At 44.8% G+C, this 14747-nt stretch overlaps 1 protein-coding gene across 1 annotated transcript in view; it reads left to right on the top strand.

Annotated features, from left to right (window-relative positions):
* The first annotated feature begins 925 nt into the window (after positions 1 to 925).
* LOC135879668 (EF-hand calcium-binding domain-containing protein 6-like) overlaps positions 926 to 14747 on the top strand; it is a 90774-nt gene continuing 76952 nt past the window's right edge. Inside the window, exons 1-6 of the mRNA XM_065405719.1 lie at positions 926 to 1238; positions 8394 to 8503; positions 9427 to 9527; positions 9777 to 9854; positions 12517 to 12693; positions 13259 to 13396. Coding sequence (XP_065261791.1) covers positions 926 to 1238; positions 8394 to 8503; positions 9427 to 9527; positions 9777 to 9854; positions 12517 to 12693; positions 13259 to 13396 — 917 coding nt within the window. The remainder of the gene's footprint in view (positions 1239 to 8393; positions 8504 to 9426; positions 9528 to 9776; positions 9855 to 12516; positions 12694 to 13258; positions 13397 to 14747) is intronic.

The following is a 14747-nucleotide window of genomic DNA, read 5'->3' as shown; positions in this document are numbered from 1 at the left end:
TCCATCTAATAGACAGACCCTTTTCCTCTGATAGCTGACACCTAGGGCATTTTTCCAGTTCCTGGGTTTGAAGGTATGGGAGCTAGACACTCTCCGCTGAAGCGCCTCAACTTTGTCTCCTTGTTGGTCGGAGGGAGTCCAAGTTTATTGACCTTCAGGATACAGTGTAAGGTAGATCTATTTACTCAGGCTTTAGTCCCGGATTTGTAGACAGCTGCATCCTGGGGATGGGAGTCAGATTGATATCTGTGGCTCAAGTCTATATTTTATTTTCATTTCCATACATGTGCCAAGGGACTGGCTGCCTGTTACAAAGGGGAGCCCCACATATGCTCACAAGACCATGCTCCGTGCAGTATGCAAGAATCCGTTTCTTGGTGGTAACGCTCCTCCGGTAGCTGTGTAGGGAGGGGAGTCCAGTGGTTAAGCTGGGGAGGCGGGGGGTTCCCTTCCTCCCATGGCTTCTGTCGCGGGGCTGGGAATGCAGCCGGACCTCCCAGTGGTGCGTCTGGCTCTCTCTGGCAGAAATGTTGTTGAAAAGGGATTCAGGCGTTTTCTGTTGCCTGTAGCAACCTCCCCTTGTTCCAGAAGAGAAACACCACCAGCTCCAAACAGACTGGGGCTGCTGGGGGAAAGGCCAGGGCGAGCACGGGGCACTACCAGGGCTTCTTTGGCTCAGCAGCACCCCGGGCTCTCAGCACAGGGCAGAGGAATTTACTAACCCAGATACGGGAGGCTGGAAACTTTCCCCAAGCGCAGCCTTTTAAACGAGGGGGAGGGGAGGGCACGTTGGGCTCCCCGCCCCGCACCCAGCGAGGTACAGCCCTCTGGTGGTTTGTGTTGGGGCTTTAACCCCTGGCGCCGGGGAGGAGGCGGGTGAGCAGCCCGACACGGATCGGCCTTCTCTTGTCTCCTTTCGGCCAGGATGGCTGCCCGCGGCGAGGTGCCCTCCAGCCGCCCGCAGGCTCCCAGCACCGCTTCGTCCCGGCTGCCGCCTGTGATCCAGCACCCGCTCTCCCTGCTCGGCGACCCCGAGCGCCTGGCGCTGCGCGGGTACGCGCCTTGCGGACAGCAGCCTGCAGGGGGCAGCGGCGGCACCCGGGCCCCGCCGCAGCAGCCCCCTGAGCCTGAGCTGCTGCTGCCCCCCTTCCGCGGTGCTCGCTCCCTCCTGTCCCCACGGCAGCCGCAGGAGAACTCAGCCCGCCCGGACCCGGGCAAGCCCAAGCTCCCGCTATTCGGTAAGTGCTGGCAGAGAGGGGCCCGTCCCATGGGAGCTGGAGGGAGCCCCCGGGGTTGGCAGTGCTGCCGCGTGAGGAGAGCACACCTAACATGCATCTCTGCTGTCAGAAGATGCCACATGCCTGGGGGGGGTGGGGATGGGGCATAAGGATCAGCTGAGAGGGAGGCAACATAAGCACCAGGTGTTGGGGATGATGTAACGTATGTGATAGATATGGGGATTCGCTAAGAAAATAAGAAAGGCCATACTGGGTCAGACAGACCAAAGGTCCATCTTGCCTAGTATCTTCCAACAGTGGCCAATGCCAGGTGCCCCAGAGGGAATGAACAGAACAGGTTATCATCAAGCGATCCATCCCCTGTCACTCATTCTCAGCTTCTGGCAAACAGAGACTAGGGACACCATCCCTGCCCACCCTGGCTAATAGCCATTGATGGACCTATCCTCTTATCTAGTTCTTTTTTGCAATACGCACAGCAGCTATAAGGGAAGATATAATTGAGGAAGTGTGTGTGTGAGAGAGATACAGACAGACGTATAAATTAACTGCCCCTATGTCGGAGGGATAGTTCCCATTTGTAAGCAAAATATTTACCAGCTCGCTGTTTGTTCCCCTCTTTATGTATCAGAAGTCCTCAGCTGAGTTTGTTTGAATTTGAATGGAAATGTTTTTAATTACAATTTAAGTGCATTTTAATTGCATTTTTATTTCCAAATAGTGTTCTGGTTAGGTCTTTGTTAGGAAAGTTGTTGTATATTGGACTAGAGGATTTTTGTTTGAGTGCAGCAATAATATTTCTATAGCATTGACTATTTATGTCCTCAACTATCCAAATTTTTAGCTTTCAGATGCTAGTATGTACACCATACCCAGACCCAGATTAACTCTCCTGTGGGCCCGGGGCTATTAGATTTTGTGGGGCCCCTGAATACAACTCTTTTTCCTGGGAGGGAGTTTGGTGCAGGGGATTAGGGTGCAGGAGGGGGTGTATGGTCTGGGAGGGAGTTTGGGTGCAGGATGGGGATTCTGATCTGGGGCAGGGGGTTGGGGTGGAGGAGGAGGTGCGAGGTGTAGACTCTGGCCAGGAGGCGCTTACCACAGGCAGCTCCCGGCTGGCGGCACAGCAGGGCTCAGGCGGGCTGCCTGCATGCTGTGGCCCCACGCTGCTCCTGGAAGCAGCTTGCTGCTAGCATGTCTCTGCAGCCCCTGCGGGGAGGGGGACAGCATGTCTCCATGCGCTGCCTGCGCCCACAAGCGCCACCCCTGTAGCTCCCATTGGCTGGTTCCTGGCCAATGGGTGCTGGGGGCGGGGCAAGTGCGCGGAGCTGCCTCCCCCACCCCGCCAGGGGCCGCAGACACGGTCTAGCAGCCCGCCGCTTCCGGGAGCGGCGTGGAGTCATGGCATGCAGGCAGCCTGCCTGAGCGCCCCGCTGTGCCGCGTGACTTTTAGTGGCCCCCCAGAGTTGGAGATCGCTGCCTGTGATTTATTTTTGCGGGACTCGCCTTGAGCCGGGGCCCTTGGCTGCAGCCCCTAAAGCCCCTGCCTTAATCTGCCCTGGTCATACCACACCAGGGTTTGCTTTTAGGTGAAAACTTGTTCTATGAAATGGTGAATTTTCTTAAACAGTCACAGATTTAAGTTCTGATTCAGGTTACAGTGGTGTAAATCCAGATAACTCTGTTGATTTACTGGAGTTACATTAGCAGTGTAATTAAGAGCAGAACTTGGCCCGTGATATGCATCTGTGGTCTGCAGCAAGTGTAAACTTAGTATTTATTTTTGGTTTAAAGTGTTTAAGGTTTATGATGTACCCAAGGCATCATTTGTTTTGACTATCCTTTCCTTACATCGGGGTGGGCAAACTTTTTGGCCCAAGGGCCACATCTGGGTGGCGAAATTACATTCATGGCCCTGCATGCAGGGCTGGGGCAGGGGGTGCGGGGTGTGGGAGGGGGTGTGGGATGCAGGAAGGAGCTCAGAGAGAGGGGTTGGGGCAGAGGAGGAGTGCAGGGTGTACAAGGGGGCTCAAAGCACGGGGTTGGGGTGCAGATGGGGTGCAGGGTGCGACGGGGGCTCAGGGCAGGGGGTTGGGGGCTCAGGGCAGGGGGTTGGGGTGCAGGAGGGGTGTGGAGTGTGGAAGGGGGCTCAGGGCAGGGGGCTGGGGTGCAGGGTGCGGCAGGGGGCTCAGGGCAGGAGGTTGGGGTGCAGCAGGGGGGTCAGGGAAGGGGGTTGGGGTGTAGGAGGGGTGCAGAGTGTGGAAGGGGGCTCAGGGCAGGGGATTGGGGTGCAGGAGGGGTGCAGGGGGTTGGGGTGCAGGGTGCAGCAGGGGGCTCAGGGCAGGAGGTTGGGGTGTGGCAGGGGGCTCAGGGCAGAGGGTTGGGGTGCAGGAGGGGTGGCAGTGCTGCGCAGCAGGGCTAAGACAGGCTCCCTGCCTGCCCTGGCCCCGCGCTGCTCCCGGAAGCGGCCAGCACCACATCCCTACGGTCCCTGGTGGTGGGGAGGGCAGATTTAGGTTGGTTTGGCATGATTTGTTCTTGACAAAGCCATGTTGGTTATTATTTATCAACCTGTTAGCCTCTACATGTTTACAAATTGATTGTTCGATAATTTGTTCCAGTACCTTTCCAAATATCTAAGTTAGGCTGACATATCTATAATTCCCTGGGTCTTCCTTTCTCCTTTTTAAAGATAGGTACTATGTTTGCCCATTGCTAATCCTTTGAGTCCTCACCCATCCTCCATGAGTTTTCAGAGATAATTGCAAACAGTTACAGAATGAGCTGAAGGAATCTTGGTAGTACTCTAGGATGAATTTCATCAGGTTCTGCAAATTTGAATACATCTAACATCTCCAAATATTTTTAACACATTCTTTCCCTGTTCTGGCTTGTGATCCTTCCTCCTTGTTAATATTCAACATTAATTTTTTTAGTGAAGGAGACTAAAGTAAAATAGACTTCAAACACCTTGGTGTCATCCATTATTAGCTTCCTTCATCTTTCTCTTTCTCCTAAAGCATTTAAAGAACCTTTTCTTATTGCCTTTTATGCTACTTGCTAGGTGTAACTCATTTTGTGTCTTAGCTTTTCTGATTTTTTCCATACAAGCTTGTGCTATACTTTCTTTCTTGTTATTAGCAATTTGTCTGTTTCCACTTTTTGTAGGATTCCTTTTTGATTTTCAAGTCATTAAAGAGCTCCTGATGGAGTCATATTTAGCCAGCTCTCCTGAACTCCTTTTTCCCTTAGATTTTTCTTCCCATGGGACCTCACCTAACAGAGTCAGAGAATTTGTAAAGTCTCCTTTTTTGAAGTCCATTGTCCTTATTCTGCTGGTTTCACTCCTTTCTTTCCTTAGCATCATGAAATCTATCAGTTCATGATCACTTTCACTCAAGTTGCCTTCAGCCTTTATATTTGCAAACAATTCCTCACGGTTAGTCATAATCAAGTCCCAAATGGCTGACCCCTGCTTACTTCCTCCATCTTCTGAAACAAGAAGTTGTTCCCAACACATTCCAAGAACCAACTGGAGATTTTTTTGTTTTGCCATATTACTTTTCCAACAGATGTCTGGGTAGCTACTAAAATTCCCTATTACTTTCTGGTTTTGGATTTTTCTGTTATTTGTTCTAGAAATACCTCCTTCACCTCCCTCTTGGATTTGGTGATCTGTCGCAGGCACCTACCATGATGTCACCCCTGTTTTTTCCCCCCTTTTACCTTCACCAGAGACTTTCATCTGGTCTGTCACTCATCTCCTTCTCACAGATTCATAGACTTTACAGTCAGAAGGGACCATCATGATCATCTAGTCTGACCTCCTACATATCCTTCTGGACCACAGAACAAGTGAATACATTCTTCATGTACAATGCTGCTTGTATCCATCTATAATGACTTCTACTGATGTGCTTATAACCATCTATAACACTTAGTACTCATGTCTATAATGTGCTTATAATAGCCATTATTTATTAATCCATTATAAACTATAATAATACCAAAAGGTGACCACATAGGGATTCTTCCCCTCCTTTATAAGGGTCTATGGATTAAAAGTTCTAGATCTGAACACTTTGTGATTTTATTATTAACAGCTACATGTTATAAAATGTTTTACTGTACATTATACTTAGGGACAAGAATAACCTAAAAATAAAGACTATTCATGCCAATCTAATTCTTCAAATAGCCGATGTAGAAGAAATCAATGACTAGCAGTTTCTATAGTTAGTTTTTCCACCAAAATACGAACCACATTTGAGATGTCACAAAAGAATAGAAACAGGGAAGTGAAACTTTGAAAAATGTATGAAAAAAACCTGAAGATGTGGAACAAACTATTGTGATGCCACAGTCCCCAAATGCTGCACATAGGATTCAGGGGACATTATTCACAACACAGGAGTATTCCTAATGGGATGGCAAAGAAGCAGCAGTGGAGCACTAGTGCTCTTTTCAGGTCAATTCTCTTCAGGTTCTTATATCATGTTCCTTATTCTTTTCTTGCTCTCTCCTCCCTGTCTCATGTAGCTCAGCCACAACTGAAGTACTGAAAAAAATAAACCATTTTATTAGCCTAGATTCAGTTGCTTTGGTGAGGTAATCCTTAAACACAACAGGACACGTTCAGTCAAGCCATTTGCTTATATTACTGGTTCAGCCAAAAGGGAATGTCAAAAGAATAATGTGTATAACCAACAACAAAACGACACAAATGTACAGTACTGTGCAAGACAATACTAAGATATTTGGAAACGGGCCTTTCCCATGCTTTTAGATTCTTACTTTATACTAAACCTGTCAAGATGTGGTCACTTTGGGGGTCATACTTGACACAACACATTGGTCAATATGCTGCATTTAGAACATTGAAATGTCAAAGGCACAGTTTTGCACATGTATACCCTGATTTGCATGCACTCAGAGTATGACTTCACTTATGTGCTATTACAGGCTGATTGAACCAAATTTTACCCTCCCTTGCAGCCTATGCCACCCACTGAAGTCAATGAGAGGCCAGAATTTGGACTGTAGAGATTAGAAAAGCCCAACACATATTTATTATGTCATCTTTTGGCTTTCTCTTGCCTTTGCAAGATTGTGTCGTGTGTGTGTGTGTGTGTGTATTCTCATGTGTTTTTTAGGTAAAACTGTAAATTAGTCAAAAAGGGAGGTATGTAGATACAGTAAGAAATATGAAAAATCTTCAGATATAAACTTTAAATATTTCTAAGTCAATATCTTATTACTTGGGGCTCAAATTCAAGAACACACAGACATATCCCCTGTTTTTTGCTGTGAAAGGCCACACTGGCATTTCTATGACCATCTGAAGTCATCTTTTTCCCCCCCTCTCCAATCAAATTGAAATCAATCATAAATTATTATCAATATTTGTAAGTAAGTTATACACCTGCACATTTTTTAAGGCACCAGATGGGACCATATACAGCCACAGACAATCGGCAAGATTTTTCAAATGGGTGCCTAAAGAACAAATCATGCCAAAGCAACCTAATTTTCATTTTTGATGGGATTACTGGCCTAGTGGATGGGGGGAAAACAATAAACATGATATAACTTGATTTTAGTAAGGCTTTTGGCATAGTCCCACATGACATTCTCATAAGCAAACTAGGGAAATGTGGTCTAGATGCAATTACTATTAAGTAGATGCACAACTGTTTGAAAAACCATACTCCAAGCATAGTTATCAATGATTAGCTGTCAAACTGGGAAGATGTATTTAGTGGGGTCCTGCAGGGATCTGTCCTCAGCATGGGGAGATAGACTAGATAACCTTTTAAGGTCCTTTCGAGCCCTCCATTTTTATCTACGATTCTATTTATTAACATACCTATAATACAAAGTGCAACACATTATCTGTAGAATATGCTTAGGGAATATAAGACCAAGAGAATAAGTGACTTGCCCCAGTCCACTTGGCAAACCAGTAGCAGAGGTGGGACTAGAACCGAGGTCTCCTGATTGCCCTTTCCAGTAGAGATAGAGAAGCATTAATGCTATTGTAAGACCTCATCTGGAATACTGCCTACTGTTATGGTTACCCTGTTCAAGAAAGATTAATTTAAACTGGAGCAGGTGTAGAGAACAGCTACAAGGATGATCAGGAGAATGGAAGGCCTAGCTTATGACAGGAGACTGGAAGAGCTTGGCTTGATTAGTCTAGCAAAAAGAAGGCGAAGATGGGACATAATTGCTCTCTATAAATACATTAGGGGGATAAATACTAGGGAGGATGAAAAGCTATTTAAGCTAAAGGACAGTGTTGGCACAAGAACAAATAGGTATAAACTGGCCATGAACAAATTCAGGCTGGAAACTAGAAGACTGTTCTAACCAGCAGAAGGGTGAGGTTCTGAGCCTTCCAATAGGAGTTGTGGGGGCACACAAGTTAATTAGTTTTATGAGAGAGCTGAACAAATTTATGAATGCAGTTGTCTGTCAGGGTTGCTTGTGATGGTAGGGGTCAAGGCTCAACAGCCCTGGGGCTCGCTTCCAGTTTGTATCTTATGTTCCTAAAGCTCATGCTTCAGGGGCTAAGGAGGTATTCCTCCTCCTGCTCCAATGTATTATTTCCTTCCTGTGAAGCATTGGAGATGGCCACAGCTGGAGAACTGACATTGGACATGGAGGACCAGGGCTCTGAGGTGGCACTGAGCATTCTCTCTCTCAGATGCTTGGCTGGATGGTTCTTGATCACATGCTTAGGCTCTAATTGATTGCAATATATGGGGTCAGGAAAGAATTTTCGCTAGACGGGTTTGCGCCTTCCTCTGCAGCGTGTGGGTGCGGGTCCCTTGCCAGGATTATCTGGGCATATCTCACTTAATCATTTCCCTGCCATTGCAGGGACCTTGGGCACTGGTGCACTTCGGTCCCTCCTGTTCTCTCCCTGTGGCAAATGATGTCTCCTTTGGGCTGTAATACTTTGGTGTAATTTCAGTTGTTGGGTTTAGTGTGCAGGTGCTGGGTGCTATTGGTGGCTTGTGATATACAGGAGGTCCAACTAGATGATCTGGTGGTCCCTCTGTGACTGAATTCTGTGCCCTATCTACTAGCTCTCTTTGCCTGTATACATTGTTCATAGTTTCTGAAACTTGATTTTTTTTTTTAATGACCCAGGCCAACGAGCCGACACTGGAAACCCAGCAGTAAGCAGAGCAAGTTTTGCTAGCAGCAGGACCAGTTTACTGTCTCAGCCCGGGACACAGCTCAGGATTGAAGCTGATGAGGTATGACTTTAATCAAATACAGTCCATATAAATAAATGGGTAGAATAAAATTTGACTCATAGGCTATATCGGTACCAAGAAAGGTTTCAGTCAGCAATCCCTGTGAACTGGCATGAAGGAAGTACACATACATTTCCTCCTTTTGCCCTGAAAGCCAAGCACAGTGATAGGTTATAACTACATATCCTAACTTAACTTATACTACAGTGTTCAATTTTAATATTTTCCACAGGAAATTCTAGCTCCAGTCCTTTAAAAATATATGATTTTTAGAAGGTCTCTGTCAGAAAAGAACAGTCAGCATAAGTCTGTATAATTCAGTTACCTAGTAACATCCTCTATAAGTATTAATTAAACTCTGAAACATTGTACACACTCCTTCACAATTATTCCAGAATGAATTTACCTATGTTGAATGGCATCCTCATGACAATGTCATTCGTGGGGAAAACTCCCATTGAAGACAATGGAAACTTTGTCTGAATACAGACTGAGTAAAGGTTTCAGGATTGGGCTTGTAGTTTTCTCAAAATGTAACTTGGCAACACATGGTTTAATGATAACACAGAAAGCAAAGATCATATTTATTTTGGCAATGCCAATAAGGTTCACTCAATTCAGTCGCGCAACAGTACTTGAAAGCCTATATTATAGCTGAGCAGAAAAAAAATTTACATTTTTCTTTTCCTGCTCAAGACTCTACAGAAAGTACTTCCCCCCGCCTCTCCCCTCCGGGTGGTTATTAAAGATACATCATTTCATTGTGGAACATTTATTCCTTTTTGATTTCTTATCATCTTGTCAGTGACAGTTGACATCCTCTTCTTGTACTTTAAGGGAAAAAATAAGTTAAAAGTACATATTAGAGGTGTCTGTTATTTGTATATTTGCTATTAAATGTGTATCAATTTTTTTTTTTTAAGCTGGAGCACATTTTGCATGAAAAAATGAGATCTGGAGGCTATTTTACTATGAGACAACTGTTCAAAAACAATGACCCTGAGGGCAAGGGGCAGGTCAATAGGTATGTGTCTCACACAGCAGTTTGCATTGTCTGGGACCTCTTACTTAACTTTGACACATGCATGTGTATCACTAAAGGTATGAAACAAAGCCAGTGGTCTTTTCCCATATATTTAGTACCATGAAATACTTTATATTTCCTCCCAATTCCCTCTCCCCCCCACACACACTTTTGTCTCTTATCAATGTATGGAGGTGGACTGGATCAAATCACACTATAGATATATTTCTTACTTTTATTCATTCATAGAGATGTGCTACTAATGATGCTGACCAAATTTCTGGGAAGGTATATCAGCTTCAAGCAGTATCAGCAACTTCTTCTAAGGTATGTGATCAGATAAAAGCTAAAGAAGGTAGCAAAATAACCAGTCATGGGATAAGAGGGAAGGTTCTCTCATGGATTGGTGACTGGTTAAAAGATAGGAAACAAAGGGTAGGAATAAATGGTCAGTTTTCAGAATGAAGAGAGGTAAATAGTGGTGTCCCCCAGGGATCTGTACTGGGCCCAGTCCTATTTAACATATTAATAAACGATCTGGAAAAAGGGGTAAATAGTGAGGTGTCAAAATTTGCAGATGAGACAAAACTCCTCAAGATAGTTAAGTCCCAGGCAGACTGTGAAGAGCTACAAAAGGATCTCACAAAACTGGGTGACTGGGCAACAAAATGGCAGATGAAATTTAATGTTGATAAATGCAAAGTAATGCACATTGGAAAACATAATCCTAATAATACATATAAAATGATGGGGTCTAATTTAGCTGTTACCACTCAAGAAAGAGATCTTGGAGTCATTGTGGATAGTTCTCTGAAATCATCCACTCAATGTGCAGTGGCATTCAAAAAAGTGAACAGAATGTTGGGAATCATCAAGAAAGGGATAGATAATAAGACAGGAAAATATCATATTGCCTCTATATAAATCCATGGTACGCCCACACCTTAAATACTGCGTGCAAATGTGGTCGCCCCAGCTCAAAAAAGATATATTGGAATTGGAAAAGGTTCAGAAAAGGGCAACAAAAATGATTAGGGGTATAGAATGGCTTCCATATGAGGAGAGATTAATAAGACTGGGACTTTTCAGCTTGGAAAAGAGGCGACTAAGGGGGGATATGATAGAGGTTTATAAAATCATGAGTGGTATAGAGAAAGTAAATAAGGAAGTGTTATTTACTACTTCTCATAAATACAAGAACAAGGGGCCACCAAATGAAATTAATAGGTAGCAGGTTTAAAACAAACACAAGAACTCCTTGCCAGAGGGTGTTGTGAAGGCCAGTACTATAACGGGTTCAAAAGGGAGCTAGATAGATTCATGGAGGACAGGTCCATCAATGGCTATTAGCCAGGATAGGCAGGAATGGTGTCCCTAGCCTCTGTTTGCCAAAAGCTGGGATTGGGTGACAGGGCATGGATCACTTGATGATAACCTGTCTGTTCATTCCCTTTGGGGCACCTACCATTGGCCACTGTCAGAGGACAGGATACTGGGCTTGATGGACCTTTGGTCTGACCCAGTATGGCCGTTCTTATGTTCTTATTTAAATTTGCATTATTTAAGCACAGTATAATGCAATATGACTTGTCTGTATTTTGCAGGGAAAAGGCAAATTAAGACATGCCCGATCAAATTAGACAACTTATTTTTGTTTAACTGATCAAAAATCCATATTAAAAGTGTACAGTGGCAGACTGGATTGAAATGGCGTCTTACAAGAGTTTAATTGAATATTGTAAATAGGGCACTGAAGAACATAGTGCTTGAGACCCACCCACTGAAGTCAGGTGGGAGTCTTTTATTGCTGTTGGATCAGACCCCTAGTCCCTAGTAAATATCTCCTTTTTAAAAGTAAGTGTAGATGCAGTAGCAACAGCAGCATTCAGAATTATTCTTGGATGAGCCATATCAACTTGAATTTTCCTCACCCTGGTTTAAAGCCATATGGAGTTATTATTCATGAAGGATCAGATCGTGGTATTCTAACAGCATTTGTATTAAGGCTGTTCTCTTACATCTACTATAGATGACCATTCTTGTTACAAATTGTACAGAAGAAAGAGTGGGTCACGATTCTGTGCAAAGGTAGGCGAGACTAGTGCAGGAGCTCAGTAGGCAGGAACAACAACCGGGGTTCAGAGTCAGTATCAGGGGCAGTAATCAGGCTGACGGGCAGAGCCAGAGACCGGTCAAGGATCAGGCCAAAGGTCAGTACCTGATATCAGGTCTGTGTGGGTGTTCTGGGGTATGAGTGGTAGTCGAGGTCCAGGTCAAAGCCAAGGTCAATACCAGGAGTTCAGGAACAGAGAATGCAGTGTGGACTTTGCAGCTAGCTAATGATCCACATTGTTGCCTGGACACTTCCTGGAATGCCTCTTGGGTTTATGTAGGGCAGGGAGCCAGTCAGGCACCATGAGGCTACTGTCGAACCCCTTGATGTGGAACTTCCTGTGACCTGTGCAGGGAAGGGCAAGCTGATTACAGCTGCTGGGTGGCAATTGGGATGTGCTTGCTGCCTGGCAACCTGGAGATTAGCTGCAACTTGAAGACATCTGTCAAAGAATAAAATCTTACTCTGGTGGTGGTGATGCATTTAATCGTAGGGCAGTGGGAACTCCTCAGGCTAGGCTGGATAGGCTCTGCATCTGCAGTTTTGAGTCATATACCAGACGATCTTTTGCCAGGCAACTTTGAGAGGTCACCAGGCTCCACCAGCTCAGCCATAGTTAATCACTAGTTGAATGTTAATGGAGTTAATACCAACACATTTTAGTGCATTTAATGCAAATATTAATATATATGTCATTGCCACTTAATGGCTTTCTCCTTTGTATGTGAGCTGAGGTAGTGGAAGAAAGAAGTGTTGAAAGGAAGAGGTTTGATTTGTATGGTCTGCTTCTCCATCAGTAAGTGATCTATCTCTTTTATGTCACTGAAGAGAATGCAAACACTGAAAACAAACATTCACAATCCTGCATTGTAACAGGCTTAAACTACAGGACAAAGCCATTATCAAGTTTGAAGAGTTGTATGCAGCAATTCGTGATCCTGCTACTTCTGGGGCTCCAGCCTGGCTTGATCCCATCAACCACAGACAGGGGGATAGAAGCATGATGACTGCATCACAGGTGCATGCACAACTAAAAGAAAAAGCAAAACAAAGGTATAAGCACTTCTGCAGCAATCATAGATTTTATGGCTAGAAGGGACCATTGTGATCATCTAGTCTGACCTCCTGTGTAACACTGATCCCAGAAACTTCCCCCAGTGATTAAACCCAACCATTTGTGGCTGAACTAGAGTATATCTTTTAGAAAGCCACCCGATCTTGATTTAAAGATTCCAAGTGATGGAGAATTTACCACATCCCTTGATGTGTTGCTTCTAATGTTAAATGCTCTCATTGGTAAAAGTTTCAGGATTTATCAGGCTTGACCCTGGCAGCATCCAAGTCTATAGAATGGGATCAGGAGGGAGGGGGAAGCATCCTTTTACAAAGTGGACCATATAAAAAAAAACCCAAACCAAACTACCTTCTTGATTCTTTTCCACTGCTAAGGGATAACGCAATTGCAGAGAAACCCCCAAATACATAGCAGGATTGATTTTTTTTCTTTTAAATCAAAATGTAATAATTCTGTCTTTGTAAGAGAATGAGGAATTTCTGTGTAGCAGGCATAGGGTAAGTTTCATAAGGCAAGGATCATATTGTCTTCTGTTGGAAATAGGTCCCTGGATATTGCTGATCTGATGCCCCAGAAGAACCCAGGTGATGACATCAGGATTCTGATGCCTGAGTTTAAGAACATACTTAACAAACTAGGTTTTCACATTGGAAATGAGGAGTTTGAAAAGCTTTGGAGAAGGTAATATCTGATTCAAGTTTTAGGTAATATTCTCATTCCCATTAAAAAAAATAAAGAGCACCCCTCTGGTGTTAGGTGGTAGACTTGTGAGGGTATGTGTGTGTGATGCTGGTGTGGGGCCAGATAAAGGGAGGAAAAGGTAAATGGAGAGAACCTGGACAGTGTAAGATATACAAATAGCCACTTTCATCTGTCATATTAGCCACAGGGAAGATGCTTAGTCCAGGCACAGAGTAGAGGACTCCACTGACCACTCATGGGCCCTAATCTGCAGCTGCTCTGCATACAGAACTCTAAGTGAAGCCAATGGGAGTTCCACACACAAAGTAGCTGCAGAACAGGGTCTGCTCCAATATGTGGTAACCAGTTAGTGCATCCAATAGGCAAACACCAAAGCTTCTTAACTGGTGCAAAGCAGCGTGATGATGCTTTCCATAGAAATACTGGTCACATGAATTTTCAATAGTTCACTATAGTTATAACAGCAGGTCTGCTGCAAGGAAGGATCATTCATACTGTAATTTCCATTATAAACCTGATTTATAGAATTATCAGTGTTTGTAAAGTGCTACAAGATCCTTGGATGGAAGGGGCTATGTAAGTGCAAGTATTATTATAACAGCATGCTCCCAATTATCCAAATAGCCTGGGGAACACAGATTTTATTCAGCTAATTGGGAGTTTGGATAATCGAAAGGGCAGTGCAGGGAGCCCTCTGCAGTTGTGGACCCGCTCACTCACTCCCGTGACAGCGGGGCTGCCAAGGGCTTCCTGTGCTGCCCTCCCTGCCGAGGACTCTGCTTTGCCCTGCCAGGACTGCAGCCTTCCCTGCCCCTGGTGCCTGCCAGGATTGGGTGTCACTGGCCCTGTGACCACATCGGGGTCCCTTTGCAGCCTTGCTGTCATGGGAGTGAGTGATAATGCAGAGGTTTGGGTAATAGGGTTTCAGATAATTGGGAGTATATGATATTAAGTCAAATCATGACTCCTGAACACGAGGTGCAGAGCCCATCTGCTGCTCCATGCTCTCAGTGGAAGCAGAGGAATGGGGGTCAGTTGAGGACTCAGGATTTGGCCTATTGATTTTATTCTTTTATATATTACAATAGAAGGCTAATGTGCTTACCACTAGGTACCATTGCCTCTATTTTATCTAATATTATGGGGACAGCTGGGAGTGTTGTCTCTCTATTGTTCAATTTTGGTTTGTTGAAAAAACCTGGTCCATTGGGTTGACTCTGCTGACATTTTGTCAGTGCTTGATGTTCACAGGAAGGTGACAAATGCAGAGGAAGCATGAACTATTCTCTAAGAAAGGAAGCTAAATCTGATAATGACTTTCTCCTCTTGC

This window comes from Emys orbicularis, chromosome 5, assembly GCF_028017835.1.
Source record: "Emys orbicularis isolate rEmyOrb1 chromosome 5, rEmyOrb1.hap1, whole genome shotgun sequence".
NCBI classification, from domain to species: domain Eukaryota; kingdom Metazoa; phylum Chordata; order Testudines; family Emydidae; genus Emys; species Emys orbicularis.
The sequence above is the reverse complement of the archived record's forward strand: the minus strand, read 5'-3'. Positions and strand labels throughout refer to the sequence as shown.